General features: G+C 50.7%; 9 protein-coding genes across 9 annotated transcripts; 6 read left to right on the forward strand and 3 right to left on the reverse strand.

The window, feature by feature from the left end:
• Positions 1-1194: 1194 nt before the first annotated feature.
• On the forward strand, positions 1195-2622 carry N7458_011598 (uncharacterized protein; the record flags this gene model as incomplete). Its single annotated transcript, XM_056914980.1, has 4 exons — positions 1195-1311; positions 1383-1508; positions 1563-1655; positions 1714-2622. 4 exons carry the CDS (start codon positions 1195-1197, stop codon positions 2620-2622), a joined length of 1245 nt encoding a protein of 414 aa, XP_056759734.1.
• Positions 2623-4764: 2142 nt separating this feature from the next.
• N7458_011599 (porphobilinogen synthase HEM2) lies at positions 4765-5944 on the forward strand (the record flags this gene model as incomplete). The annotated part of the gene is made up of 2 exons (XM_056914981.1): positions 4765-4983; positions 5042-5944. 2 exons carry the CDS (start codon positions 4765-4767, stop codon positions 5942-5944), a joined length of 1122 nt encoding a protein of 373 aa, XP_056759735.1.
• A 693-nt stretch (positions 5945-6637) lies between these two features.
• Positions 6638-9028, reverse strand: N7458_011600 (uncharacterized protein; the record flags this gene model as incomplete). The annotated part of the gene is made up of 2 exons (XM_056914982.1): positions 6638-7953; positions 8152-9028. The coding sequence occupies 2 exons, from the start codon at positions 9026-9028 to the stop codon at positions 6638-6640; spliced, it is 2193 nt and encodes a 730-aa protein (XP_056759736.1).
• A 3004-nt stretch (positions 9029-12032) lies between these two features.
• N7458_011601 (exportin CRM1) lies at positions 12033-16006 on the forward strand (the record flags this gene model as incomplete). The annotated part of the gene is made up of 8 exons (XM_056914983.1): positions 12033-12212; positions 12311-12383; positions 12698-13410; positions 13514-14458; positions 14482-14755; positions 14832-15061; positions 15144-15694; positions 15766-16006. 8 exons carry the CDS (start codon positions 12033-12035, stop codon positions 16004-16006), a joined length of 3207 nt encoding a protein of 1068 aa, XP_056759737.1.
• Positions 16007-16495: 489 nt separating this feature from the next.
• Positions 16496-17144, reverse strand: N7458_011602 (uncharacterized protein; the record flags this gene model as incomplete). Its single annotated transcript, XM_056914984.1, has 3 exons — positions 16496-16721; positions 16747-17000; positions 17034-17144. The coding sequence occupies 3 exons, from the start codon at positions 17142-17144 to the stop codon at positions 16496-16498; spliced, it is 591 nt and encodes a 196-aa protein (XP_056759738.1).
• Positions 17145-18312: 1168 nt separating this feature from the next.
• N7458_011603 (PPP1R11/YPI1 family protein) lies at positions 18313-18906 on the forward strand (the record flags this gene model as incomplete). Its single annotated transcript, XM_056914985.1, has 2 exons — positions 18313-18523; positions 18596-18906. 2 exons carry the CDS (start codon positions 18313-18315, stop codon positions 18904-18906), a joined length of 522 nt encoding a protein of 173 aa, XP_056759739.1.
• A 537-nt stretch (positions 18907-19443) lies between these two features.
• N7458_011604 (shugoshin family protein) lies at positions 19444-21579 on the reverse strand (the record flags this gene model as incomplete). The annotated part of the gene is made up of 4 exons (XM_056914986.1): positions 19444-20360; positions 20428-20945; positions 21009-21447; positions 21531-21579. 4 exons carry the CDS (start codon positions 21577-21579, stop codon positions 19444-19446), a joined length of 1923 nt encoding a protein of 640 aa, XP_056759740.1.
• Positions 21580-21849: 270 nt separating this feature from the next.
• Positions 21850-22379, forward strand: N7458_011605 (DASH complex subunit DAD2; the record flags this gene model as incomplete). Its single annotated transcript, XM_056914987.1, has 3 exons — positions 21850-22060; positions 22127-22186; positions 22258-22379. 3 exons carry the CDS (start codon positions 21850-21852, stop codon positions 22377-22379), a joined length of 393 nt encoding a protein of 130 aa, XP_056759741.1.
• A 2381-nt stretch (positions 22380-24760) lies between these two features.
• Positions 24761-25117, forward strand: N7458_011606 (uncharacterized protein; the record flags this gene model as incomplete). The annotated part of the gene is made up of 1 exon (XM_056914988.1): positions 24761-25117. One exon carries the CDS (start codon positions 24761-24763, stop codon positions 25115-25117), a length of 357 nt encoding a protein of 118 aa, XP_056759742.1.
• Positions 25118-27603: the final 2486 nt, after the last annotated feature.

Genomic DNA, 27603 nt, shown 5'->3' on the forward strand with positions numbered 1-27603 from the left:
CTATCAGGGGACCTGTAAGGCCACCAGTGAGGGGGAGTCTTGTGACACGGCAGCCGATTGTGAGGGTCAGGACAGATACTTTTGCTCTCCAAGCAGTCATACTTGCATTAGGAGAGACCGTCCCGATGGTGAGCATTGTGAGCTCAACGAACAGTGCGTATCGGGCTTGTGTTCTAACGGAGCTTGCAAGAAGCCAGATGGGTCAAGTGGAGCTGTTTGCCAAAAGAACTCAGACTGTAAAGCCCTATTGGTATGCGTCAGGGATGAACTCACGGAGAAACTCAACAATGAGCCGGGACGGAAAAGCTGCATAAGCCCAGACCTGCCGTGGGTCAATCCAAGCTCTAGCGGATGTACAGCCCCAGGGTTGCTTTGCACATCCGATAATGCCTGTTGTTCTAAAAATTGCAAGTGGACCGTGCTTCTTGGCGTTCGAGAATGTGCGTGATTATTGTTGGGTTCAATTGTGCAAGTATATATGGCACCCGCTTGGGCAGACGAAATGTTCATAATGTTGACACTTTACCTAATATCTACTTATGGTGATTCCTCAGTTACTCTGCCGTCGAGGGGTTGTCTATTGACGACCAACCTCGTGAACCCGTAGCTTTTCATAGTTTCCCCTTTCGGCCTCTCTAGTATGAGTGAGTTTTAGTTTCAATCTACCCTATGAAGGAAGCCCGGGCCCTGTGATCATCTCGAGTAGAGCCTACAGAGAGATATTCTGTTCTTGCTATTACTAATAACTATAATCACTAACTATATAGGTAGCGTAGATATTATAAATTAGTGCCGAGTTTCTTATAAGTATCATTGAAAGACCGAGCGTACTTAGTTCCTAATCCTTTTCTTCTTTCTTAATACTATAATTATAGATTGAGATGAAATGGGATCTGAAAATCTTGCAGGGTTTTATTGATATTTAGACTTGATATTCGTTACTAGGGTAACATAGAATGTTGGGCTTTCAGGGGTCATGTGATGTATTATGTAAGCCCTGTAGTGGCTGTAGGGAAGTCCTGTAACTCCGTAGTTAGTGGTTCTAGGGTGACCCCCAGAGAGGGTGATTTTTACTGGTCTTAAGTCATATATACCCACTTCCCTAATTTCGGTCTCTTGGCCACGACGGGACGAACGAGATAATTAAACGGCACTTAATCTTCCCCCGACTTTATCAGTCCCTCTTTTCCAGCCATGTCGGCTATCATAGCCTCAGACGAGAATAGTCAGCGGCTAGCAGCACTAGGCGACAACAGTGTACGTAGTTGCTCAACGGACGAAGACCCCATTTTGGGATCCGATAGTGATGAGGTATATGTGATATTTTTGCTGTCGTTACCTCTATACAAAGCAAGGAGGTAACCAGTGTTAACTGTATCTAGACCTCTGATATTCTTCTTGAACGCCTCACTGCGTGGAAGCACGTATGTGAATATCTCTACTCTTATATTTCTGCAACTGCGAAAGCGCAAAAATCTCAGTCAAGAGAATATGAAACGATTCTGAAGGTAGGTACTTACTCCAATAAATCAAGAAATATCGGATTAATTCCCCGGGCTTAGAGCGTGAGCTATCCACTCAGGGAAGGTCATCATTTTAAAGCAAGCACAGATGGGGTCGCTGGTCTTTTTGAAAACATATACACTAATACAAAGGTACGATAACCAAGTGTATAGTACCCTAAGTCTTGTCTAAACCAACGATATTCTCCAGGAAATAGTGAAAGTGAATGCCGCGGCTGAGGGAAACCTAAATGAGAGCGTGCTGCCTATGCTACAGCGTCTTCTCAAAGAGATCAAATCAAAAGCGAAACAATTGAAGATTGACAAATCCAAGGGGGCAAATCTACTCGAGAAAGCATGGCGCGCAACGCAGAAACATATACTTCTCCTGGCTAGGAGCACTAGGTCCTCTGATGCTAGCACCGACTACAAGATTGAGCGGTCCCATGATCCCTACCTCCTCCGCCAGGGCATCGACAGCCGATTAATTGAGCAAGCAACGAGAGAAAAGGTTGATCGACAAGAAAACCAAGAGATTCAGGAATCTTTTCTGTGGTTCGAAATGCATATTTTACAAACAGTACAGTGTGTTTTAGCTAAACTCTTCCAGTTTATGGGTGGCCAGTTCGATCATCAACGTGCAATGTACGGTGATATCCTGGGTACAGCACAGCTTATCCACCCGGATTTGGAATGGTTCAGTTTTGTGGAGCGAAAGAACGCGGCACTACTGAATTCCGAAGCTATACGGAGATTGTCAGTTTATACAACGTTTCCGAATAAGGACCATCGAGCAACGAAACCAATCATCGAAGGCGATCTAGTATGCCGTTCCAATGGCATACCTAAGAATTACCATTATGTGGTTACGCAAGCAGGCTACTTGCATGGTTTCGATCGTGACAACACCCTTTACCAAGCATCGGTCCCGGAGATGTCCTTATACTTGGCAGACTGCTCCATCAGTCCTGTGAATGACGTCGAGTTCAGTGTTCAAGGCGTGAATGTCTCCAGCAGGAATCTTCTGAATCCGTTTCACGCCGTCACTCGGTACATTTTCAGAGCTCAGAGTGTTGAGGAGGCCAAAAAATGGTATTCCGCCATCGATGCAGCAATTTGACAGCCGCCGTCGTCTTTACAAGCACCAGCAGATAGAGAGGCGACTTGATTTAGCGTAATCAGACAATTCTGTCCAGAAGTCAAATGATTTCAACATGTTGTTCCATGGGCTTATTGAGACGGCTCAAACCAAGACACAAAACTGTACATCTTGAATATAACGAACTAGTTGAAATCCTGGCACCGCAAATCAGCATTGGAAGGAAATGATAGTACGAAAATATCAAATTCAATCATATGTGAAAGATATTTCATACTACGTTACTTATAGTACACTAGTACACTATACAGTACTCTCTTAACTATTTCGTCAAGCTTCCTAGCTAAAGAAGCTCCATGAAATCTGTGGGCGAAGCATTTGCCTTACATAATACGCGTTGGTTAATTAACCTAGTTAACTAGTCATCTAGGCGGTGACCAAGCTTTGTAGACATTTCAGACTGTCCCTATTTCTGTCAGAAGCAATGCACGTCTAGATCTCGGGGATGACTGGTCGGTTTGCACCCTTTGCACGAAGGCTACATAGAAGAAAACATGAGGAAAAGTGGCAACGTGGCAACTTGGGCCTGAGTGGGAACGTGGGTACATGGCAGCCACCTACTCTTGCTATATTGCTAACTCTTATGCGCGCTTGTGGAATCGATGTATCATTACAGTGTCATTATAATACGAGCACGACTGTGGAATAGTCATTACAAGTATGATTCTGCCTGACTAACAAAGCGGTGATCTCGAACAAGATTAGCGTATCTCGGAAATATTTTCCCCAGGAAACAAGGCTAATGAGTGAGAGGTCAACCTGATTTCGAAACGTACAGTATTCGTTGGACTGTAAAGAATCGAACGGGTACAAGCCATAGAAACGAAAAGAACGGCATCGAATTGGGATGAATCCTCAGCGTCCAGATCGCGGGGCTGGCAGGAAGTCCTCTATCTCCAAATCCGCGACTCCTCCCACTCCACCCGAAGATCCTACCCCACAACGGACCGTCCAGGAGAAATTCTTTCTCTCGACCAACCTATTCTATAATCGCTGCCAGATCTCTGTCATTCCAAGGATAAGTGCTCGGTGGCGTCACCTCGCTTCAGTTGGCCAAGAATGGCTTTCACTACTAGCCTTTCTAGGGTGGCGGCCTAGCATGCTGCTTTGCGTGTCAGTCAGCTAAACACCTAGATAGCTTCTAGCGCGTACCTTCCCAAGAGATACAGTAACTACATAGAGCGGACTGTATATGGAAGGTTATCTCCAGTGACTTAAAACAACATCTCAACTCCACCGACACGCTTCCCCCTTTAACCGATATATCCCCTCCGCCTCACCAGTCAGCTTATAGCCCCTATCTTAGCCTTTGTAGGGCCGTTTCCACGCCACCGCTTGATTTCAGTGTAGTTAACCGGTTTAGGATCGGTATTTCGGAATAAGACATAGTATAGTGATGTACAGTGGATCGGATAGATATATTAGGATGACACAGACACAGTCTCGAGGTATCAGGGTTAATATATCGCTTGACGTAATTAATACCTACTTTTTGAGATTGATAGGTAGTTGGCTGGATAGCTACCTAGGATTGAAACTATAGCTAATCGGTTAAGTAACATACAGTATAAGTTATCGGGGCTATAATTCATTAGTCAAAGTTGGCACATAGTTGGCCGGAATGAAAATGCGGCAGGTCGGAATAGATAAATAGTAGGTGATGTTAGCCAATTATGATATACAAGACATCGGAATACCTTAACTACTGTATGTCACGTACTAGCTGGTAGCAAGAGAGGGCTAGGGGCGATATTCGTTGATTTCTACAGTCGCTGAAAATCACATTGAATTGCCTAATTAGGAAGTACGATGCGCTCGAGGCCTGAGGCATCGATCAGGACGATCAATAGGGCGGTAAAAATAGATGAACAATCCAGGGATTCTGGTTGGTGGCCGCAATTGGCCGCTATACCCGCACCAGACCCTCGGCAGATCATTTTTTCCCTCTCACGCCCGCTCCTCCTCTCCTCCTCCCCCACAAAACCCAGAAACCATAAAACCACGCCGCCCTTGGTCTGATCCTGCCCGTACATACAACGTCGAAATAGCCCTACCTACGTATCCCTCATCCGACTTTTCTTCGGGTTTCCACGTACTTCCGTCATGTCGTTCTCGAATCTGGTTTCTGACCTCGCCTTTCGAGACTCCAACCCGGATGATCGTGCCTCGCAGATCTCGCATGCTCAGTCCCGCACTGCCCGATCCTACACCAGCACCACCGCGACCAGTGTGAGCATCTCGGGGGACATTTCTAGCCAGCTCCATGCCGGATACAGTCACCCATTGAGCAGGTCATGGCAGGCAGAGAGGCAACTGACCAAGGTACCATCCACTTTATTTCTCCCGGCAACCGGACTCGTGGTTTAACGATCATGTCTAGGATATGTTGATCTATCCGCTCTTTATCACGGACAATCCTGACGAAGAGACCCCGATCCCATCTCTACCAAACCAATACCGCCGTGGCGTCAATCGCCTTGTGCCGTTTCTAGCCCCATTGGTCCGGAAGGGGTTGCGCTCGGTGATTCTCTTTGGCGTGCCCCTTCACCCCTCGGCGAAGGATGCGCTGGGAACTGCAGCTGATGACCCAGCGGGCCCAGTCATCCAGGCCATTCGCCTTCTCCGATCTCGTTTCCCTCAGCTCTATATTACAACCGACGTCTGCCTCTGCGAGTATACGTCACATGGACACTGTGGTATTCTCCGGGAGGATGGGACCCTCGACAATACCCAATCGGTAGATCGAATTTCCGACGTGGCACTAGCCTATGCCGTTGCCGGGGCTCATTGCGTTGCGCCGTCGGACATGAACGATGGAAGAGTACGCGCTATCAAGCTCAAACTGATTGAGGCCGGGATAGCCCACCGCGTCCTGCTCATGTCTTACAGCGCCAAATTTAGCGGCTGCCTGTACGGTCCTTTCCGTGATGCAGCCGGCTCGTGTCCCTCGTTTGGAGACCGCCGTTGCTACCAACTTCCCCCTGGAGGCCGTGGTCTTGCCCGACGTGCCATTCAAAGAGATATTGCCGAGGGTGCCGATATCATCATGGTCAAGCCTGCAAGTAGCTATCTGGACATTATTCGCGATGCCAAGGAATTGGCGCAGGATATGCCAGTTGCAGCCTACCAAGTTAGCGGCGAATTTGCAATGATCCACGCGGGGGCGAAGGCTGGGGTTTTTGACTTGAAAGCAATGGCATTTGAGAGCACGGAGGGAATACTCCGAGCAGGCGCTGGCATTGTCCTGACCTACTTTGCTCCGGAATTTTTGGACTGGCTATAAACCGGATTTTAAGGAGACGGGAGCCAAAGGGAGAAGGCCATACATGCCTAGCATGATTCTGTAGTACATCGTTCCTTGGTCGAGGAGGAGAGAAAGAAGGAAGCCAGGAAGATTTTCTTCGACCATCAACCACTCCACTCCAGAAACAAATAGATACCCATAGTTTGACTATATCAAAAATTGTATGTCATCACCACCAGTCAAGTTTTGCATTGTCTAGTCCATACTTTTCTAAGAGCCTTGCCCTTGCCTCGCCATAATCGCAAGCGCTGTGGAGCGAAATATTCAAGTAGTCCATATGCCTCTAGCCCAGGCAGTCATAAGTGGAGATCATTCATAGTTAGATTATCTATATACGGCATCAATCACATGCCCAGATCGCTGGAATAATAACAGTCAAGAGCTGATGTCATCAGGGGAGAATAGACAGACAAGTTAACAGCGAAGAAGAGCTCCAGTTGATCCACATGAAGGTGCTATACACCAGTTCGAAGCATGATTAACAAAGAAAGTCATTGACTCAAATCCACATGCTTCCAATGGTCCATTTCGCCACCAAGGCCTATTAAGGCAAAAACAAAGACGAAGCCTGTATTAAATCTAACAGAGAGTTCAGGGGAAGAAGAAGGTGGGGAAAATCGATCCCAACGGGAGAAAATGGGCGGTTCATAACCAAAAAAAAAGGGGGGGTATTCACATATAACTGGGCTTGTATCCTTGGAACCCATAAGCAACGATGTCTGTCTTCACGACCTCGCCAGGCGCAACATAGGCACCTCGGTTTAGATGAACTCCGGGATAAATGGTGCAGCCCGCGCCTAAATAACAGTCTTCCTCGATGATGACAGGCCGGCCTTGATAGCGACTCTGGGACCCTTTACGCTCCTGCATACTGGAGTGGGCCATCGAGCTCAGGAGTGTGACGTTTGGGCCGATCCAACTATGGGCGCCAATGCTGATGCCGCAGTCGTCGACAAAAAGGCAGTTCTGGTGTATCATCACATCTTCCCCGATTTGAATATTGTATCCATAATGGCAGTTGAAGGGAGACTCCACAACTGCACCCTGTCCAATCGACCCCGAGGAATGAGGCAATGCGACACCAGAGGGGGAACTGGCTACTGAACCTGAGGGGGGAACCAGGATTTCCTTGAGAAGACGGTTCTGTTCTTTCGAGCTTAATCCATAGTGTGGATTACATGCATTGTTGAATCGCCACAGGGCCCGCTTGCACCGATCCCTCTCCTCAACCAGCTGCAGATCGAAAGGCCGGTAGAGTTCGCCGCGAATCATCTTGTCCTTTTCCGTTTCTTCCACGTTCACTGTACGGGCTGATAATTGATGCTCAATCTTGAGGGCCATTCGTGCCTGCGTTTGTGGACTGCTGGTGTCCATCGCGGACGCCGGCATGGGAGTCGGTGCTGGGGCGGGCGCGGGTGCCGGAGGCATAGGCCGCTGCTGCTCGGTGGTTGTCCCATGAAACAGAGGCAAGCTATTAGGTTTTGGCGGTGGCGGTGGAGGTGGTGCATGCGAGAATTCCCGAATCGGAGGGACCATGGGGTAGTCTGGCTTTGGATGTGATTCTCGCGGGGGAAGCTCGTGAATGGGGGCCACCTCTCGATAATCGGGCTTGGCCAGGTGCTCTGGCGGCACATACGTCGAATGGCCGGGGCCCGACCAAGTGCGTTTTGACCATGATGAGGATGACGAGGATGACGATGGTGCGTGGGTGGGGGCTGTATTGTTGGATGGGCTGGTGGTATATGGCTGGGTGATACGCTCATTATCCTCGCCCAATGGTCTCATCTTCCGCGATTCCATATGATCGGGCAATCCCGAGGGTGGTCGGTCATGATGGGCAGTAGGTTCAGGAAGGTACTGGCCACTCATATCGGCATAGCCTTCCTTGGACTGCAACGGAACGGGTGCTTTCGTTGTTGAAGGTTTCTGCCAGGTACTTCGTGAGGTGTATCCTTCGCACAAGAACCCTCCGCGGATGCAATTGTTGCCTAGAATGACCGATAGGTTAGTCAGCCGTGTTTCCCCAACTTGAACATCATGATCTTTGCGAATACTGGAGTTGTGAACTCATGTATGGATGATATGGCATGATTGAGGTCACAATACAAAAATGACAGATGCAGGAAAGGGAAAAGGCATGGAGAGAGAGAGAGAGGCGGAGAGAGAGCGGCGTCATGTCGACTCACACGCAGGGTGTTGCTCATCACATTTCTTCTTTCGGCGGCGACAGGTCATACATCCCGTCTTGGTGCGGTTGCTAAAGACACGCTTTCGCTTCGGCGCGACTTGAACCGCGCCCGTCGCACGCTCCGAGACATAGGATGGGGACGAGGCTGGCGGCACGGAGCGGTCGTTTCCTCCATTGCGGGAGTGGTCCGGGCCTTGCGCATCTCGCTGGAGGGCATCAGCCAAGTGAGCGTCTGATGGATCGATTTGTTGCGCCCGTTGGGCCTGACTGATCAAATGGGTGTCATAATCGGGCCACGGACCCGTGGATGGAGGCTGCGATGTCTCATTCGTATCCGATCGGTGGCCCGAGGCAGCGACCGGGTTGATCGAGTCCATTTCGGAGGAAACCGATCCTGGGCCCGTTCCATTCGCAGGGAGAGGGGACGGTTCCTCCGAATGGCCGATGGAGCCGCGACCGACATGGTGGTGATGGTGGTGATGAGGAGGGAGAGGGGGAGGAGGAGGAGGAGGATGGTGATAGCTAGGGTCTGGAGGCTGCTGGGCTTCCTGGTCCCCCGAGCCCGACCGCTTCCGCTTATGCTTATTAGACTCGGACGGTGAGGATCGTTGCGAGTCTTCGTGGTGATCGCCTCGGGTACCCAAGCTGTCGCGCGACGGGTCCGCATTGTCGCTTGAGACTGGCGCTGCCGCTGCCGCGGCGACTCTTTCCCCTTGGTTCATGGTGCCTGGAACCGCAGTCGGTCCTCCATGGGGGGTGGATGCGATCGCGTCTCTGCCATTGACCGCTGTAAAGCGAGATGGGCTGTGGTCTGTTCGGGGCTCCGCCCCGGAGTCATGGTTACTCATCACGGGTGCGGTTGCGACAGCCGTCATGGTTTTGGGAAACGTGGGCGGGTAATCCCCACGAGTAAATGGGTCCTCGGCGAGGAGGGGGGGGGCGGTAAGAGTGATAAAGAGAACCGAAAGTCCCAAAGCCCAGGAACAGGGCTGGGGGGAGGAGGTTTTCTTGCCCCGCCAGACGTAAATCGGGGAAGAGAGGGGGGGGGGGGGAGATTTAGGGAAAAACACCAGAAAAAGAAAAGAAGAGAACAGGCTTACAACGGACGGTTCTTTGATAAAAAGGAGAGGGGGGAAATAATAATACTGGGAGCGGCCCCCAGTCCAAGTCTCAGCCGCAGAGGGGGGGGGAACTTGGGACGGTGCCTGAGCGAAGCAGAGAGACGCGCGGAAAGTTGCCGAGGCGGATAAGAATTGGGGAGAGCGAACCAGGGGAATGAGGAAGACTGGGTGTAAAAGGATCCGACAAAAAGGAGAAGGAGAGAGACACTGGGTAGGACAACAGGAAATGCCTTTCTGTATTTTGTTCTTGGCGATTTCTTGATTTTGGGCTGGGAGAGGAAGGACCGCGGTAACCTCGCCTGGGGGGTGGTGTGGGGCGGGTTGGGGACGGAGAGGAGAATTGGGAGACGGGTAGCGCTTCAATGCAGCAACGAGAAATTGGAATATGGAGTATAGAAAGACAAAGAGGAGATCAGGAGGAAGGAGAGAGAGAGGTGCTGGGTTGAAGAGGGGAGTACGTTTTGGGAGAAAAGTGGGAGGAAGAGAAGAAGAAGAAGAAGAAGAGAGCGAGAGATGTGATGGGCGTGCTGGGGGTGAGTGACTGGAGTGATTAATTCAGGGCCTCAGGCTAGCGGCAGTCACGTTTCCTTGGGATATAGGACGATACTATAGTCGTAGGACTTGAGTAGTGGTACTAACGTACTCACGATAGTACTACGACTACGGAGTATAGCCGTTGTATACTTTGTCCAATACTTCTTCCTCTTCTTCCTCTTCTTTCTCTTCTTCCTCTTCTTCCTCTTCTTCCTCCTCTTCCTCTGAATACCCCCTCTCCCCGCGAGACTGTTTCTAGTCTCGGGACATGGAAAACAACCAGGGCGCGAAAAAGAGGAGTTAGCGCGCGATCGGCACGGCCGGCGTCACAGCGGCCGCCAATCGGAAGAGCAACGCGCGCCCGTCTGGTGAAAAGCTGCGCGGGTCTGAGACATCCTCGCTGCCATGGCTCTCGTTTTCCGACTGGCGACAACCGACTAGCGTCAATGGCGTTCCTCGCTCGGTCCCTTGGGGCCGTTTCCTTGCGACATCTCTCTCTCTCTCTCTCTCCTGGACGGAATATCCCTCCTGCTTCTCCTTCAGGCGGCCAAAAGAGACTACGGGGTCTGTCGGGGTCTCGCCCGTGATACCTCCAACGTCGCTCCCCCACTTTGCATTCTTGCGCTGCTCGCTCTGTCTCTCGCATGCGCCGTCTCGGAGTGGGGACAAGACGCCTCGAGTGGCGCCGCGCGGGTTGGGCGGTTATGCATCGCTTATCAGCTGGTCACTAGGGATTTTCTGGTTCCCCTCAGGCCCTCTTGCTCTTGGCGCGTCGCCAAAGTGCTCCCTGCGGTACCCGCCCCCCTTTTCCACCTTCAATCCGGGTGGATAAATGCTGAGATGGGCCACCCACGGCGGGAAGAAATCCTGGAATGATCCCTATTTCATTTGTATAGCCACAGGAATCAATACGTCATCCCTCAACTGGTGAACCAGTTCCAACTCGCGACCGTGGCCTTCACCCTCCACTTCTGATGCATATCATCCATCGTCGTTCTACTAAAGGTTCTATGCATATAGATCCCGACCGCTTCGACCACTCTCTAGATGTATATCGTCCATACACCATTGTTTATACGTCGGCGAAGTATCTCTAGTACAGTATCTTCATATCCCCACACATCAGCTTGAACTTACTTGATTCGTCAAGTATTTAGAGTATACTGTCAGATATGAATGACCTGATTTCATGATCTTTTATTCGTGGCTTGTCTATGTTCTGTCTGTGAGTCCATCTCGATCGATCCCGGGGGGGGAACCCAGTTCCCTCTCCATAGCATCACTTCGCCCCCATCTGGCCTCATGCGCGTCACAAAAATGAAATAGCTGAACTACAATATATATACAAGAGGTGAGGAAGGTGCAAAAGCTACCCAGTATCGAATGAGATCTCGGTCAGATCTCGAGTATTTCTTCTTCCTGTGGGAGCAACTACGAAGGGAATGGATCGCAGTAGTACCATGCTTCGAGAAATCTATCTAATACCTACTGGCCTCTAATGAGTGATCTCTCTTGACGGCTCACACTATAGCTACTAGAGATGTCCATTTGATATGACTTGTCTACTGTAGTTTACCTAGCAGAAGACCTCAACACTGGTGTTCTAACCTGACCTTAAGGTTGTTGCCAGCTCGGGCTGACTAAGCACTCTGCTTCCCAGCCCGTTTGCCCAGCTCTCTCGCTCGCTCGCTCTCCCGCTCTCTCTGTCTGTCTCCAAAAAGCCCGTTTGTTTCCAACCAGGCCTGACGCGCCTTCACCGCCAGTGCTTTACCACTTCCACACTTTTTCTCTTTCCCCCCTCCTCCTCATCCAACCCCTACCCCCCCACTAGCTCTGCTGCTGCTAGTCTATCCTCGATTCTTGAATCTCGATTTTCCTCTGTTCCCCCTCCTTCGAGCTTCCCCCCCCTCCCTCCCGTTTCGAGTTAGGGTTGTCCTGCGGTCAAAGCTCAGGTGTTTTGGCTGACCCAAAGCCCCTCCACCTCGCTCCCTCTACTTGCCCCACCAGTCGACGAACTACCATCAACCCATCTCGCGGCCTCCTTCCTGGCTTCTTCCTTACACCATCCGAACCCGTCCATCGCCCCAAACCCTGACTGGCCTTTTGGCATTCGTCAATTCCTCCCCGCGTCCACCCCTTCCTTCTCGGGTCCCATCCTTTCCATTCCGGCAAGCCTCGGTGACGGCCACCTCGTGAGGGCGAAATCGCCAATCTCTGCGGCGGGATGTCTGTTTCTGTACAAGAGCTGGACAACACGGTCCGCGCCTTTTTTGAAGGCAAGGGCGACGTGGTACGTATCCTCTCTCCTCGCTGTCGATTCGCTTCTCGCGATGGACGCCTTGTGGCACACCCGAAGCTCACAAACAACACGCAGCAAAAACAAGCCCAGCAGACCTTGACCGAAGTAAGCTCGCCACCATCGTCGCCTTCCCAGTTTCCCCATCTGCGACGACGCGACAAATGAATGATTGATCCCCCGCTCACAAATCTGTCTTCGTATAGTTCAAGCAAAACCCCGATGCCTGGGTGACCGTGGGCAATATCCTCCAGGAGGCAACATACCCCCAGACCAAATGTGGGTTGACATGAAAATACTCCATCATCCTTGGCCGACCGCGTCGAAGGAAACAAATGTCATAGGAGAATGCGCTGACGGAGATATCTAGATATTGCCTTGCAAGTTCTTGACGATGTGATTATGACCCGATGGAAGGTCTTACCGAGAGATCAATGTCAAGGTAACGATGGGCTCCTTCAGCTATTTCCGCTCGCCGCTGCCTCGAGCTTTTTAAATTCCCAACCTCTCCCGTTGATCTTTGCCAGAGATCAACGAAACGAGCTAAGAATAGAAATCCCGCTGACCCATTATCTCCTTCCCCCTCTCTCCAGGTATTCGAAACTTCATCGTCAACTTCATTATCGAGAACTCCGGATCCGAAGAGAAGCTCCGTACTGAGCGCGCCTTCTTGAACAAACTGAATCTGGTCCTGGTGTCGATTCTCAAGCAGGAGTGGCCGCATAACTGGCCCACCTTCATCAATGAGATCGTCTCCTCTTGCCATGCCAGTCTTTCCATCTGTGAAAACAACATGGCCATCCTTCGCCTATTGTCGGAGGAGGTCTTTGACTTTTCCCAGGACCAAATGACCTCCGTCAAGGCCCGCAATCTGAAGACCTCCATGACCCAGGAATTTGCCTCCATCTTCCAACTGTGCTCCGAAGTCCTCAACACCGCCAACCAGCCCAGTCTTGTCAAGGCGACCCTCGAGACTCTGCTTCGCTTCTTGAATTGGATTCCTCTGGGGTATATCTTTGAAACGCCCATCATTAATACCCTCCTGACGCGATTCCTGGATGTGCCCGACTTCCGGAATGTCACCCTCAAGTGTCTCACGGAGATCGGTGGATTGCAGATCGGCACTCCGTACAACTATGACGAGAGACTGGTGCACATGTTCACGGAGACACTCACAACGGTCTCGAATGTTATTCCCTTGTCTCTGGACTTGAAGGAAACCTACGCCCGAAGCAATGGACGAGACCAGGAATTCGTTGCCAATTTGGCTCTTTTCCTCTCCAGCTTCTTTAGCGCCCACTTGGATGTAGGTGTAGCCAATAGCCCCTCTCCCTTCCCCCTTATCCGTTTGCCTTGGGGCGTTCTGCCTACGATATGACGCTAATTCTTGACCGTTCTTTCGTGCCTAGCTTATTGAAAAGTTGCCCAACCAAGACTTCCTCACGCATGCCCATTTCTACCTGATTCGGATCAGCCAAATCGAAGACCGTGAGGTGTTCAAGATCTGCTTGGACTACTGGACTCGCCTGGTTCAGGAGCTTTACGAAGAAATGCAACAGCTACCCATCACCGACATCAACCCTCTTGTGACCATGGGGGTCAGTGGGTTGGCCAACGGTGGTGCACCACATCCGAGCACCTTGGCGAACTATCCTCTTCGCAAGCACAAGTATGAAACCGTGCTGTCGAATCTGCGCACTGTCATGATTGAGAAGATGGTCCGCCCCGAGGAGGTCTTGATTGTCGAAAACGATGAGGGCGAGATTGTGCGTGAATTCGTCAAGGAGAGCGATACCATCCAGCTTTACAAGACGATTCGGGAGTGTCTGGTTTACCTCACTCACTTGGACGTGGTCGACACCGAGACGATTATGATTGACAAGCTCGCCAAGCAAGTGGATGGATCTGAGTGGTCCTGGGCCAATTGCAACACCCTGTGCTGGGCCATCGGCTCCATTTCCGGTGCCATGAATGAGGAAACCGAAAAGCGGTTCTTGGTCACCGTCATCAAGGATCTTCTCGGCCTGACAGAGCAGAAGCGTGGTAAAGACAACAAGGCCGTGGTCGCCAGTAATATCATGTACATTGTGGGCCAATATCCTCGATTCTTGAAGGCACACTGGAAATTCCTGAAGACAGTGGTCAACAAGCTTTTCGAATTCATGCACGAGACGCACGAAGGTGTCCAGGATATGGCCTGCGATACATTCATCAAGATCGCCAACAAGTGCCGACGGCACTTTGTGGCACTCCAACCGGGTGAGAATGAGCCTTTCATTGAGGAGATCGTTCGGAACATGCGAAAGATCACCATGGACCTTTCCCCCAGCAAATTCATACCTTCTATGAAGCATGTGGCTACATGATTTCTGCCCAGGGGCAAAAGACACTCCAAGATCGGTTGATCGAGAACCTGATGCAACTGCCCAATTCCGCTTGGGATCAAATCATTGCGGAAGCCAACCAGAACGCTGCCATTCTCCAGGATGGCAACACTATCAAAATCATTGGTAACATTATGAAGACGAATGTTGCAGCATGCTCATCTATTGGAACCTACTTCTATTCTCAGATTGGCCGGATCTACCACGACATGCTGAACATGTATCGTGCCTCCAGTCAGCTCATCAACGATGCGGTAGCCAACGACGGTAAGTCACACTCCCTGCCCACTCATGCACACATAATCCATTTGCCATTGCCAAATATTAACGTGTCACGCTCTAGGGACAATCGCTCCCAAGACTCCTAAAGTCCGTGGGCTTCGCACCATCAAGAAGGAGATCCTGAAGTTGATCGACACCTACGTGGAGAAGTCGGACGATGTGGACATGGTGAACGCTAACATGGTTCCGCCACTCCTTGAGGCTGTTTTGGTTGACTACCACCGGAACGTGCCCGATGCACGAGAAGCCGAGGTTCTGAACGTCATGACTACCATCATCCACAAGCTTCATGTACGTTTCAATAGCCAACCCTTTTGGTTCCTTTCCCCTCGCTCCTCTAAATCAGATGTGGCTAACAATATACGATTAACAGACAATGATGGAGGACAAGATCCCTGCCATTATGGACAGCGTCTTCAGCTGTACTTTGGAGATGATTAACAAGGATTTCCATGAATACCCCGAGCACCGAGTCCAGTTCTTCAAGCTCCTGCAGGCCATCAATCTGTATTGTTTCCAGGCTCTCCTCAAGCTGGATGGCACGCAATTCAAGTTTGTCATCGATTCCTGCATGTGGGCCTCCAAGCACGACAACCGTGAGGTGGAGAACACGGGTCTTACCATGTGCTTCGAACTGATGAACAATATGGCCGAGGCGGATGTGCAAACTTCGAGCATCTTCTTCCGCCAATTCTACATCCCGATTCTCCAGGATGTCTTCTTTGTCCTCACGGACAGTGACCACAAGGCTGGCTTCAAGTCCCAAGCCATGCTCTTGTCTCGCATGTTTGAATTCGTCGAAACCGGCAAGATTCAGGAACCCATCTATACTGCTGATCAAGCGCCGGCGGGCACTTCCAACAAGCAGTTCTTGCAGGAATACGTCGCCAACTTGCTGCAGAATGCGTTCAAGAACCTGCAAGAGTAAGCTTCCATCCACCCTCTATCACGAGACAACTCTGTGCGCACAGTCGCTAACCTTCATTTCTTTCTAGGGCGCAAATCAAGCAGTTCGTCCTTGGCTTGTTCGCATACACTAATGACCTGAACAAGTTCAAGACCCATCTGCGTGACTTCTTGATCTCCCTCAAGGAGTTCTCTGACGACAACGCCGATCTCTACGCAGAGGAACGAGAGCAGGCCGTTCGCGATGCGCAAGCCGCCGAGCGCACCCGGGCTATGAAGGTAGGAGGCTTGTTGAAGCCATCGGAGATGGATCAGGAAGACGAGCTATGACTGGATCAGGAATTGCGCACTGAATACCCCCCACCGGCGTCGGCTGGCTCTTCTGGAAGGTCGGGGAACCCAAGCTCGATGAGAAATGATAGCCTTGACGGCTGGTCTCTCTACGAGCTCTAGATTATTTGGAGGGGCATGCATATGAGAACCGGAACGCGCATATACCGCAGCATAGAACCGGCATTCTCCCTCTCAGACGCTGTTTTTGTTTTGGCGCAAAGATTCTGCTACGATGCAACCCGATCTCCTTTCCTCCACTTTCGTGTACTTTGCAAACCCCCCTTTGGAATGTCGAGGGAGGTTCATGTTTGATATCTTTTTTTTCTTATCATAGCTCTTTGGAAGGAAAAGGAAAATTCTCACCAATACATTTGTTCACCATGATAAGATAGATGTCGTCCGACAAGTGTACTCCAAGTAAATGTATCCATTCCAGTATCTGCACACTTTCTAATTCTAGACTAATATACATCGATTGCGGCAATCTCACAGAGCGACCGCGAGACCTAGGATTGCCATAGTACCAGCAAGGCTCATGGCAAGGCCCGTCGTGGCGGCAGGGACACCTCCAGTAGAAGTCGAGCCAAGTTGAATGCTCGTGGAAGAAGCAGACGCAGACGCAAACGCAAACGCAAACGCAAACGCAAACGCAAACGCAAACGCAAACGCAAACGCAAACGCAGATATGGAGGTGGCAGTCAATCCCGAGGTACTGTAGGCTTCAGTGCTAGCGGTACAGAGTGGAACCACCAGAGATGTCGGCGGTCAAGACCGAGGCTGTGACACAATAGGATGAAGACGCCTTGGCGTAGTAGGAATCAATGGCTTTGTTGCGAGTGGAAAAGTATGCCTTCACACTGTCGGGCTCGTTGCTATACCAGGATGGTTCAATGCCAGCTTCCTCCTCGGCTAGTACGGAGGATGCAAACGCAGGGGTGTCTAGAGATGATATCCAGGCAGTCGGGATGGCTGAAATGTAGGCAGCTTCAATCTAGGCTGGGACATTGAACATGGTTTCAATAACGGACGAGGGAATTCCGTAGACATCTTCTCCGTTGTTGGATGTGGTCTGCGCGGCTGGAACAGCCAGGACGACAGCTGGAAGGAGAGTCGCAACAAGAGCTTGAACCAGCATAACGAGTATTTTAGAGAAGTGATTGGCGGTGGCTAAATATTGTACACCAGGTTGATGAATGTCGATAATTCTTCGAAAGTGATGCACAAGAGGCTGGTCAAGAGGTTAGCATGGACAAGACATGGCTTATGAGCGACTCAATTCTTCAGCCTTTTCTGGATCCACCTTACCACAATTAGATTAATATACTGTAGCGAAAACAAGCCTTGGTCGTCGCTTGGCACAATCGAGGCTCGAAAAATATGATGTACTCTCCACCGAATTCCTCGGCTCTCTTCCAATCCATAACTGCGGGAGTAAATTAGTTGCCGAGCTAGATATCGCCCAGTTTGGCTAGCGAGGCCGACGCCTCCTTAGTGTGCCACTAGTGTGGACTGCAGTTTACATCTTTCTGTTAGGCTGTTCTCTGAGACAATTCTATTCACACTTACGATTATGAATTTTTTTAATGTGGTGGTGTATCTCCCCGGGGTCCTCATATACATGAAGGTAGAATGGGAGTATATCAATGGACTCTAAGCACAGAAACCGACACGCCGATATCTCCGATTTCATTGCCAAATTTTGCGCTCACCACCAGAGAGGGTATTGTCAAACTTGATCGAATGCCCCAGTAACTATGGCCCCTGACAGTCTTTTACATTAGCCGAGATCTTCTGAGCACGTCTTCGCTTATGGATTAGCATAATCAAGAGAAATAGTGAGGTAATTGTTCTGAAGGCGCAGAGTTTCGCCACCTATCAAGAAGTAGATTTGGCCTCTTTGAACCTTCATCGATGTTTGACTGATACATACTGTACAAGTCGAATGGGTGACATCCTTGTACAGCGATATCAGTCTTATCTTGATGGCGATCCATTCGAGTGCAAGATCAACAATTTCACCGGAATGGAACTTGGGAGCAGTGCATGACCAGTATAGTTTGCTAAACACCCATAATACCATGGAATACATCGTTATTCCAAGCATCTATAACTAATTACTTCGTACAATAATTATACGAGATACGAGAAGCTGCTGTAGGGCTGCTTTCGTAAGCTGCAAGTCAAACCCGCTAGGCGGTGAGAGATTCTATCGTCTTATCAGTTGCATCATTATTTTCCAGTGGCCCCCAATCGCCCAACTCAAGTTTGTACCTTCCCACTACCACCAGACTCGCCGCAGCACAATGTCTCGAACTCGCCAACCGGCGACTCTATCCTCTCAGTCTACAACTGAAACTTCTCGAGATTCATCCACCCTTCGGCTCACGGGCACCCTCCGACTGAGGGCCGAGGATACCCCCGACACCACCACCGCTGAATCGTCCCCAGGCCGTCGCATTCGATGGAGCGAAGACGTAGTCGACAATGAGGGCATGGGCAAGAAAAGCTCAAAGGGTAAATACTCTCTTCCCCTGTGCCCCATCTCACCCACCTTCCCGTACTGACTAGACACACCCTCTCTAACAGTCTGCTGTATCTACCACAAGGCACGACCCGTAGGCGAAAGCAGTTCTGAATCCGAGTCCTCCTCCAGCTCCTCAGACTCGGATAGTGAAAGCGAGACCGATCACCGGAATCACATGGCCCATCACGCCCACCCACGAGGGCGCAGGCCGTTGGGCGAGAATCAGGCCGACCAGCCTCCCGATGCAGACTCGACAGCATGCTGTTCTGACCACCATCACCAGAAGATCAAGCGCAGGAGGAGGAAGCCCAGTCCGAATGCGTATGAGAAGATGCCCAAGCCTTCGAAGAACAGTCAGCCCCGGGGTACCTGATTGATCTGCTCCACCTTTCAGATCATGTTCACAGCCACTATCTCATGACCCGAGACTTTCAAATGGATCCAGACGGCAAAAGGACTTACCACTACCCCAATGTGTGTGGGTGTGTATATTCACCCATTGAAAGGCGATTTGAGGACCACTTGTCTGCATCCCGAATAACACTTCTGCCACGGGATGAACACACCCAGACCACAACCATACAGCTTTCAGGCAGAGAGAAGATTGGAAATACACATGTACGAGGATTCGTGACAAATGGGTTCGGTACCCGACTTAGAGTGCATTAGTCTTTACCAATGGTTCCCACTCATCGTCTACAATGAATGCATTTCGAGGGTTCAAAGTCCTAAGACAAATTCCAAACAAGTTCAATTGACTGGCAAATCTCGCAAACAGAAATAGGAAGGAAAAAAAGGGACGAGGGTATCTGTACGAGGACTGCAACCAATGCAGGCTAAAATGTAAATACAGTATTAACTTAAACCGCGGCCTATCCAGGGGCCAATACCATCATGCACTCCCTACCCGTCAAACCATCATGCTCTTTCTCCTTGCTGTGACCCGAGTCTCCCGCCGGTAGACCGTATCATCCGCCTCAAAGCTGCTGTCAAGATCGCTGGCCACATCTGCCTCCCCTCGTAACGTCTCGTGGGAGGTGCTCTTGGGGTTCGAAGAATGCCGCCGAGAAGGCCCCTTGGAACACACCTTCTGTCTCAGCGCTACTGACAGGTCGTTCAAATCTGAAGCATCCGAGGTTGACATCGATCCCGGGTGCTCATCGGGATCCTTGGTTGATGACGATACCTTTCGCCTTCGCCGAGATACTGTCGCCAGTAACTGATCCGAAGTGTCGTCCTGGACGAACGGGTCGGCAGCCTCATTTGCGAGTACTAGATCGGCAACACGGGTCGTGCTCAAAGATGGATGGGGGCTGGCGTCAGATTGCGAAGGGTTCGCTTCATTACCGAGGCTATCCCGGGAAAGTTGGAAACTCGAGGAGCGGCGAGGACCAGCCCCAGTCACGGCATCAATCAGGTTCTTGGATGGGCGACGCATCTTGTCTCGCAAATTAGGCTCTGCATAGCTTACCACGGCTCCGCGACGCCGTGAAGGGCGGGAAGTCGCGCTCATATCCGACATCCCAAAGCCTTGGTCCCCTGTATTTGCCACCGGGGAGTCCTTTGGCAATGTAGATTTCACGTCGGGCTCGAGATGGTCCTCCGTTTCAATAGACCGGCCAGCACGTTTTGGCTTCTGCGTGACGGCGCCAATTCGAGCAACGCGAGGTTTCTGATTCCAAGTCCTTCCGCTCTGAATATCAATCTCCTTGGGTTTCTGGGGCGAGCGTGTGTTCTCATCTGCTGCGACTCTGGGAAGAACTTTGTAGTCTGAATTCAAAGATGCCCGGATCTTCTTAGGGGAGCCGAGATTGGTATTTGCGCTCTCTGTTAGATGGTGTTAGTCAATGGAAACGAGCCAGAGGAGAGTTTGACTGAAGGGGAAATTGCATACTCGGCTCAAGGACCTTTCGCTTTGTAAGTCCAGCTTGGGCAGTTCCCCGTTTCACGCTCGTCGGCGTTTTACTGGGTGAGAAGTCCTGGCGCATAAAATCAAACGGATCTGCCTTCGTCCGAGGGCTTCCGCTCGGGCGAGTAAACTGGAACTCGTCATCGTCTTGCGCCAGATCCGACAAAAACCCATCCTCGTCTGGACTGAATTTACGCTTTGATCCTAATTTCGTCGGCTCGCGTGATTGGTTCGCTGTAGTTGATAGATCGTCCTGGGACAATGTTTTATATGCAGGGGTTACCGAGTCGGTCTTCTTTTTCTTCTTCCGAGTCTCGAGCGTCGGTGGCAGGGCCGATTCATCGTGTGAGGGATCGCTGTCTATACGACTTTCCGATGGCATCTCCTCCAACTCGGGTCTCGGGCTTTCCAAAGCTGGATCGCACTCTTCCTGCGCTGGACGATCGTGCTGAGGTGATTCCAAGCGGGAGTCGGTGTGGTCGAGGTTCTGAATTTCTTGTTGTCTGCGGGGGTCAGTGAGAACAGTCCTCTCACCATAAATAATGGAGAAAGATCACCAAACTTACTCGAGTGTTCTTCGGGGATAATATTTGTCTTCCACAATCGCCGGCAGCCTTCCATCCTCCGGACCTGCATTGAACTCCGAGTCCGTGGTTCGAGGCTTTGAGTCCGCCACGGTCGCTCTGGGCCGACCTGAATCTGTTCCAGTCTTGTCGCCACCTTGTCTGCCTACTTTGCGAGGCAACATTCCCAGGTCCGAAGCCAAGCTACTCAGCTCAGCCAGTTTCTTATCCAAGCGGGACTTGATCTCAAAGATTTCCTCGTGAAGCATTTTGGCAGACTCGAAACGTTCGTTCTCCTGCGTGAGATTGATAATTTGTTCGCGCAGGGAAACATTTTCGGCCAGTAGATGTGAGACTTCGGATTCTAAACTGCGGATGCGAAGGGATTGCATAGAATTCACCCGCACGATGTCGCGGTTCTGTCGTACGAATCGCCGTTTCACTAGCCACGATCGCGTCAATCTCTGATTCGGGAGAAGGGGGGGGGGGTTATCATCGGGTAAGGGAAAGAAAGAATCAACTTACAAGCCTCGACAGACTCTGCCGGAGCAGCAAAGTCGTTCAGCCTGGCCATGTTGTTGGAGGGCCGTAAGGAAGTCGAGTTGACGGTCGCAAGAGGAACAAAGTGTAAAAGTGTAAACAGGACTGTTGATGTTTGTCCTTATTGGGACTAGTCCCATTTTGGCTGACTCAGCGCCCCTCGGCGGGATGCCGGACCCTTTTGCAGTGTTTGGGGTATTTGCGGACTGATGAGAGTCTTCTGATCGCTCGTCACGCATTATTCATCTAGCAGGCAGCGCCTCATTCTCCATTTTGTCTTTTTGTCGTCGCCTCTACCTTTACCATGGCGTACTCGTCACGACCAACCTCCATGTTGCCCGGTGCTGGGCTTCGTCAGCCAGTGTCCCAGTCCTCGTCCGCGCTATCGACGCGCATCGACGCGAAAAAGGCCGAACTCGAAAACCTCCGGCAGCTACGGGATTTGAGTGGGACATTGGCCATGCAAATGCAGGCGCTCGAGAGCAAGATTGCCACGTTGAAGGATGGCACGGAAGGTGGTGTCTATCTCTTGCCCCTCCCCTCTTCTTGGACGTTGAAACGTTGAAACTGATTCGAACCAGCGGTTGCATGCGTGCTTGCCAATTGGGACAATGTGCTTCGCGCCATCAGCCTGGCCTCCAGTAAGCTTGAGCGAAACCGCTCCTTATCGCACCAGTGCAGATTCAAAGCTAACGCTACGGGTTTCACACAGCTAAAGCAAGTGGACTTCACGATACTGGACCCGACGAGACGGAGGACCCCGCGCGCGAAGCTCGCTTGCCAGCCACCTTGGTTCGCATCCCCGCCGAACCACGGGAAAAGACTGGCGAGTGAAACAGCATCAACCGCAACCAGCGGCATCATCTTCATGGCCAGAAATTGACCTAATCCCCTTTTTTTCTTGAGAAACCTCTTGACTCGGAAAAGATGTGATGGCCTTCCCCACCTCCCTCTCGCTTCCTTGGTTTTTTTTTTCTTTCTCATCAAGTGCCAAGCGAAGTCTGTTTCTTCCCCCAATTATTCCCCAACTCCCCTTATCCACCTCGTTGGGTCCCTGATCACCCGCATATGCCTGGGCAAGCAGAATCTCTGTCCAATCAGTGTGAATCTGGTGCTGGATGACCCTGCTCGGAGAAAGCTTGCCGAAGCGAGAAGGGGGAGAACGTTCCACGGGATCTGCCACTGGGGGACCCTCCCCAAAGGGGCAAGGTCAAGGTCAAGGTCAGGACCGAGCACGATACTTTCCCCGCATTTTGCGAGACGGGATGGGCATCCCTCACGCGTTCCTCGCGTGACTCGATAGCGCCAAAAATGCCAAATGCAGCTAAGTTTATCGGCGGGGAGCGTGCATATCGCAGTCCAGTGCAGTATATTAGGTTAGCCAAATGGAATACCAGGGGTGGACTTTGCGTCATGGTGTTCACTTCTGCTATGTACATATCCACTTCGAGGACACCCTCAATTGATTGAATAATACTTAGAGTAGTAGTATGTCTCTAGACATCCTGAACCATAGGTGATCTGGAACTGTACGTAGGCTGCAATCCCTGCGCTCTGATCAAATAACATACTGTAGTATCATTGAAGCTATCTTATAAACGATATCTTATGGTCTTATGGAACCGCCCTCCCCCCCCCCATAATAAGACAATTTCTTCGTCAGTCTACTTGAGCTGGCAGGCCCCCAAGTTTGCATGAATCAGGCACCGTGCTAACAGTAGTCCCGAGGCCCGTGCGCAGATGACGGGCTGACAAGCCACCGCAAGGACGCTGGAAGTGGGGAAAGGGGAGGCCGATGACTGCCCGTTCGAGGTTCCTGCAGGCGACGCGCAGGCAAGCTAGTCTCAAGGGAGCCTCGTCATCCTGGACGGAGTACCTTAGTAACCTACTGGAGTACGTACCTACCGTACATACCAACCAGTGGGACAGTCCACGAGGTATGCATCTTCGTGGCCTCAAATTCGCTCATACAGTATATCAGAAGGATTTACAGGACCTATAGGCCAATATACTGCGCCTCTTGCGTTTAAAGGTGTGTCATTAGCGTCATTAGTGTCTCAATCGAGTGAATTGCTCTTGCTACTGTAGAATGGAGTCCCACTATCACCATCCAACATATTCTGTGTAGGCCGTCTTTTTTTTTTGGGCTTCTCATCGTCAGTTGGGACATTGGTGGGTAAATGAGAAGGAGGGGGCTACTACCCCGGATCCAGTTTATAAAGTCCTCTACTCCGTAGTTTTATCCACATTGGCCATGTTTGCTTGTCAAGCTCCTCCTCCGATGTCTAAATATCCTGATGCCGTGACCTGGTCGTGGATGGAGTCATCTCGAATATCTAACTTTTTTTTCTCTCTATCGCTCTCTCTCTTCTTCTAATAGCTGCCGAAGCATGTTATCTGGACTACGGATTGCATGCTTGAATGGTCAGGTCCGCATTTTAACCTTTTTTTATTTGATTTTTTTTTTCCACTTTGGCCATCTTTTCAGTAGTTTTTGCCCTAAGCGCCCGAGCCACGCCATAATCTCCCATAATGTCCTCAGCTCCCACCACCGTTTGGGACCGAGTACATCTGGGGCCATAATGGATTGGGTACCACTGGAAGTACCCCTCCGTTGTGCCTCTCCCCCGCACTTGCTCGTGTGGTTGGCTGGTCGCCAGGGGTCATCCGTGCGACGATCGCCTCTTTTAGTCTCTCACGTCTCTTTGGGTTGTCCTTTTTCCCCTCCCATCGTTTCACGGGTACCTCAAATTATAAGGATGATTCACCCACGCACGAGTCACGACTACCTATGGAATTTCTTTTCTCTGGTTTTTTTACTTGCCTCAGCTCTGAACCACTCCACTCCTGGCACTACCGTCCTGATTGTGACACTGTGGATCCCCCTCCCCATCGCTCCCCCTAATGAGGTGATCGCTCGGGTCTGCAACCTGCACGCTGCACCTTTTTCTGCTGAGTTTCGAAACACATTTTACTCCCATCTTCTTTCTTATTCTTCTCTCTTATCCTCCCCTTTCTTCGTCATTTCTGCCGAGTTGATAACATTGGGGCCTACCACCACTTGGCGTCGATTATTTTCTCTTCTGCTCTGGAGTATATCATCTGCTTTATTCCTCTCGCTTCTACCTTTTTCAACATCCAATCTTACCATACTTCCTCTCTTTCCATCCAATCTCTACCAAGCATCTAACCACATCACTCATCACCATCTCATCATGTCTACCGACTGGTCTCTCGACTTCTGTCTCGTCTGCGACCGCCAGACTTCTGGCGGTCCTTACTGCTCCCAGACCTGCCGACTCGCCGAGTTGGATCGCACATCGGCCGAGGGCGAGCAATCCGCACTCAAGTCTCGAGAGGGTGCGACTCACTCTCGATCATCTACTCTCGACTCCATCGATTCCCGATCGGCACACAGTCTCTCGGCCTCGTCGTCTCAAACCTCACTATCCTCGCTGCGGTGTCATTCCTCCAATGCCGCCCTCTCCGGCCAGCTTCAAGATGAGCTGCGAGACTATGCCAGCTGCTTTGATCATGTTCGAGATCTGAAGCGACGCATGGCTTCCTCTTAATGATCTTCCCCATCTACACCACCTCCTTCTCTTCTCCTCCTCTCCGACCGACCTCTCTGCTACCATAATAATCATCTTTCTCGCGGGAAGAGGGCTGACTCGTCGCCCTCTCCACCCTCGTATCTCTCTTGCTCTCTCTCTCTCCCCCCATCTCAGCGACACATTTTGCATATCCTCGGGAAAAAACGAACCAGGCGTCTCCGTGCAGAACGATCACCTGCACCTTTTTTTGGGAATATGGATTTATGGATTTATGGACTTGGCCTTGTTTTTTTTGAATCTTCTCTCCCGCTCATCACGACATCTATACCCCCGTCATCTTGTGATATATATCTGGAGTTTGTTTTGGGATTCTCATGGGCCTACGCTGCCCCACACCAGAATGTTATGAGGCCCCCAATTTGGGAGTATTGATTTGCCTCTTTAAAGGCTGAGATTTGCTTTGCTGTCCTGCTTTCTCTGCCGTGTTTCCTTTTTGCTTGGATTGGGACGGTGTGTACGGCAATGAAGAATGTAGATTACTCTATACTGAAGACTCGATGCTCGAAGTGAAGCACGAACTATGACAAATGAATTTCTCGATGGAGCCTTGATTGACTGAATTACGATCCTTTCCATTTCCTTCGTACCCTTGATATCCTTCTCATGCTTTTCTCCCGTGTACAGTACCTAGTTCCAGGATGTATACGACCACGTCAGTGCCATGGTGCCACATTCAACAACATTCTCATCTACATCTTACAGACATACAGGGTATAGCATTCTTAGTGGGGGGCGATTCTCGGGTACATTCAACATTGGGCCACGGAGCCACAGGTCTCCACCCAGGTGGTTTGATCTCCCGTTGAACCTGGCCATCACTCCACCTGTCAAACTCAACCGGCCGATCAGGGAGGCTTCTTCTTCTACCCTGGCCAGTGGCAACCACACAAAATACAAATTACTCAAGTAGTAGGATGGAGTATGTACCCCCCTACGCAGTAGGTTACGTAGTATGTACTCTACCCGGGCTAGGTGAACCCGGGCTCTTCTCAGGCTCCCTTAGGCTGTTTACGGTGCTTGGACCTTTCACCATGCAGTCATCTCTTAAAGTCTCCATGCTGTAGGTACTGTAGACACCACCACTAACAGACTGACACCCGATCGACGTGCAGGAGACGGCGGCTCGATCGGCATTGCCACCCCACCGTAATCGCCTATCGTCCGTGTCCGTGTGTCATCGTGGGATTCGATATGGCTGATGGGCGTGTGTTCACCGAGTGGCCAGTCTTCAGAAGCTCGACTGTTAACAACCGCTTTCAGGTATCTACTACTGTACCGTCCGTCCGACCAGAATCGTAGAGTATCAGGAGTTCCCCGCATCTGAGGATTGGTGGGAGAATGAGGGGGAAAAAAAGGGGGGGGGGGGGGGGGGGGGGGGCGAGGGCAATTGCAACCTTGTGCAACCTCTTATCTCTCCATACGCGCATCATGCATTCCGTGACTATGGTGAAGGTATTCTGAAGCCTAGCGCTGGACTTGCGTCGGCATCATGCATGCCCAGACTGTGTCAGGGTGGGGGGGGGGGGAATGGTAAAAACAAAGTTGCCCTGCGTGCAGAGGGGTTTCTTATCTCGAGGTTCGGGGGGAAAAGACGCATGTGGGATATACTCCATCGATGTTGCAGATCAATAAGAGATAGATTACTCGAGCCACTGTCTGTACCCGGGAGATAGTCAGTCTTATCCTGGGACACCCGTCTCCGGCCGCGATAGCCGGGACTGAATGTAAATACTGTTCCTGGACTGCTCTGTACGTACTACCCTGCTAGCGCTGCCTATAGATAGATAGTAGAGATAATATATACATGGATTGTGGTCCTGAAAATTGCGGCAACTACTCTATTAGGCCACTGGACCATGCCCTGGGTCCGTGGATTGGTCAGTCAATGTGATTCCCGCAGCTGGGATGACTTGAGGTCGGCTGAAGCCTGAGGCCAGTCTTACTCTGTGTGGGTCTTATACTACAGTGCCAGGCAAGAAGTTTGAATACACCCCTACTTCCGCCTAGCCTACCGCCTACTATTTTAAACCATAATTCTAGCACCCTGCCAACCATCAAGACAGCCATCATAATAAACAACAAAATAACCATCAAAATAAACAACAATCAGGCTACCCCTATTTGAAAGGTAGGTAGGTAGGTAGGTCAGTTAGCCCCTATCCAACTACCAGATTCAACCATCACTAATCAATATGGGTCGAGTAGAATTATCACCTTCTACAAGGTCGCGAATCTGCAGTCTTCGTACTAATGCGAAGCTCTCCTACGGCGAAATCGCTAGTCATTTTCCCTCTATCTCTCGAAGCACAATTATCACCACCTGCAGACGTGAGGCTATTCGTGGCAAAGAAAACGATACGCTAAAACGATCCGGTCGGCCAAGAAATCTCTCTGAAGAGGAGCGCGATAGTATTTATGATTATATTCAGCAAAATCCTAGCTGC

This window comes from Penicillium daleae (assembly GCF_028827525.1).
Source record: "Penicillium daleae strain IBT 16125 chromosome Unknown utg000009l_segment0_segment0, whole genome shotgun sequence".
Classification (NCBI taxonomy): Eukaryota; Fungi; Ascomycota; class Eurotiomycetes; order Eurotiales; family Aspergillaceae; genus Penicillium; species Penicillium daleae.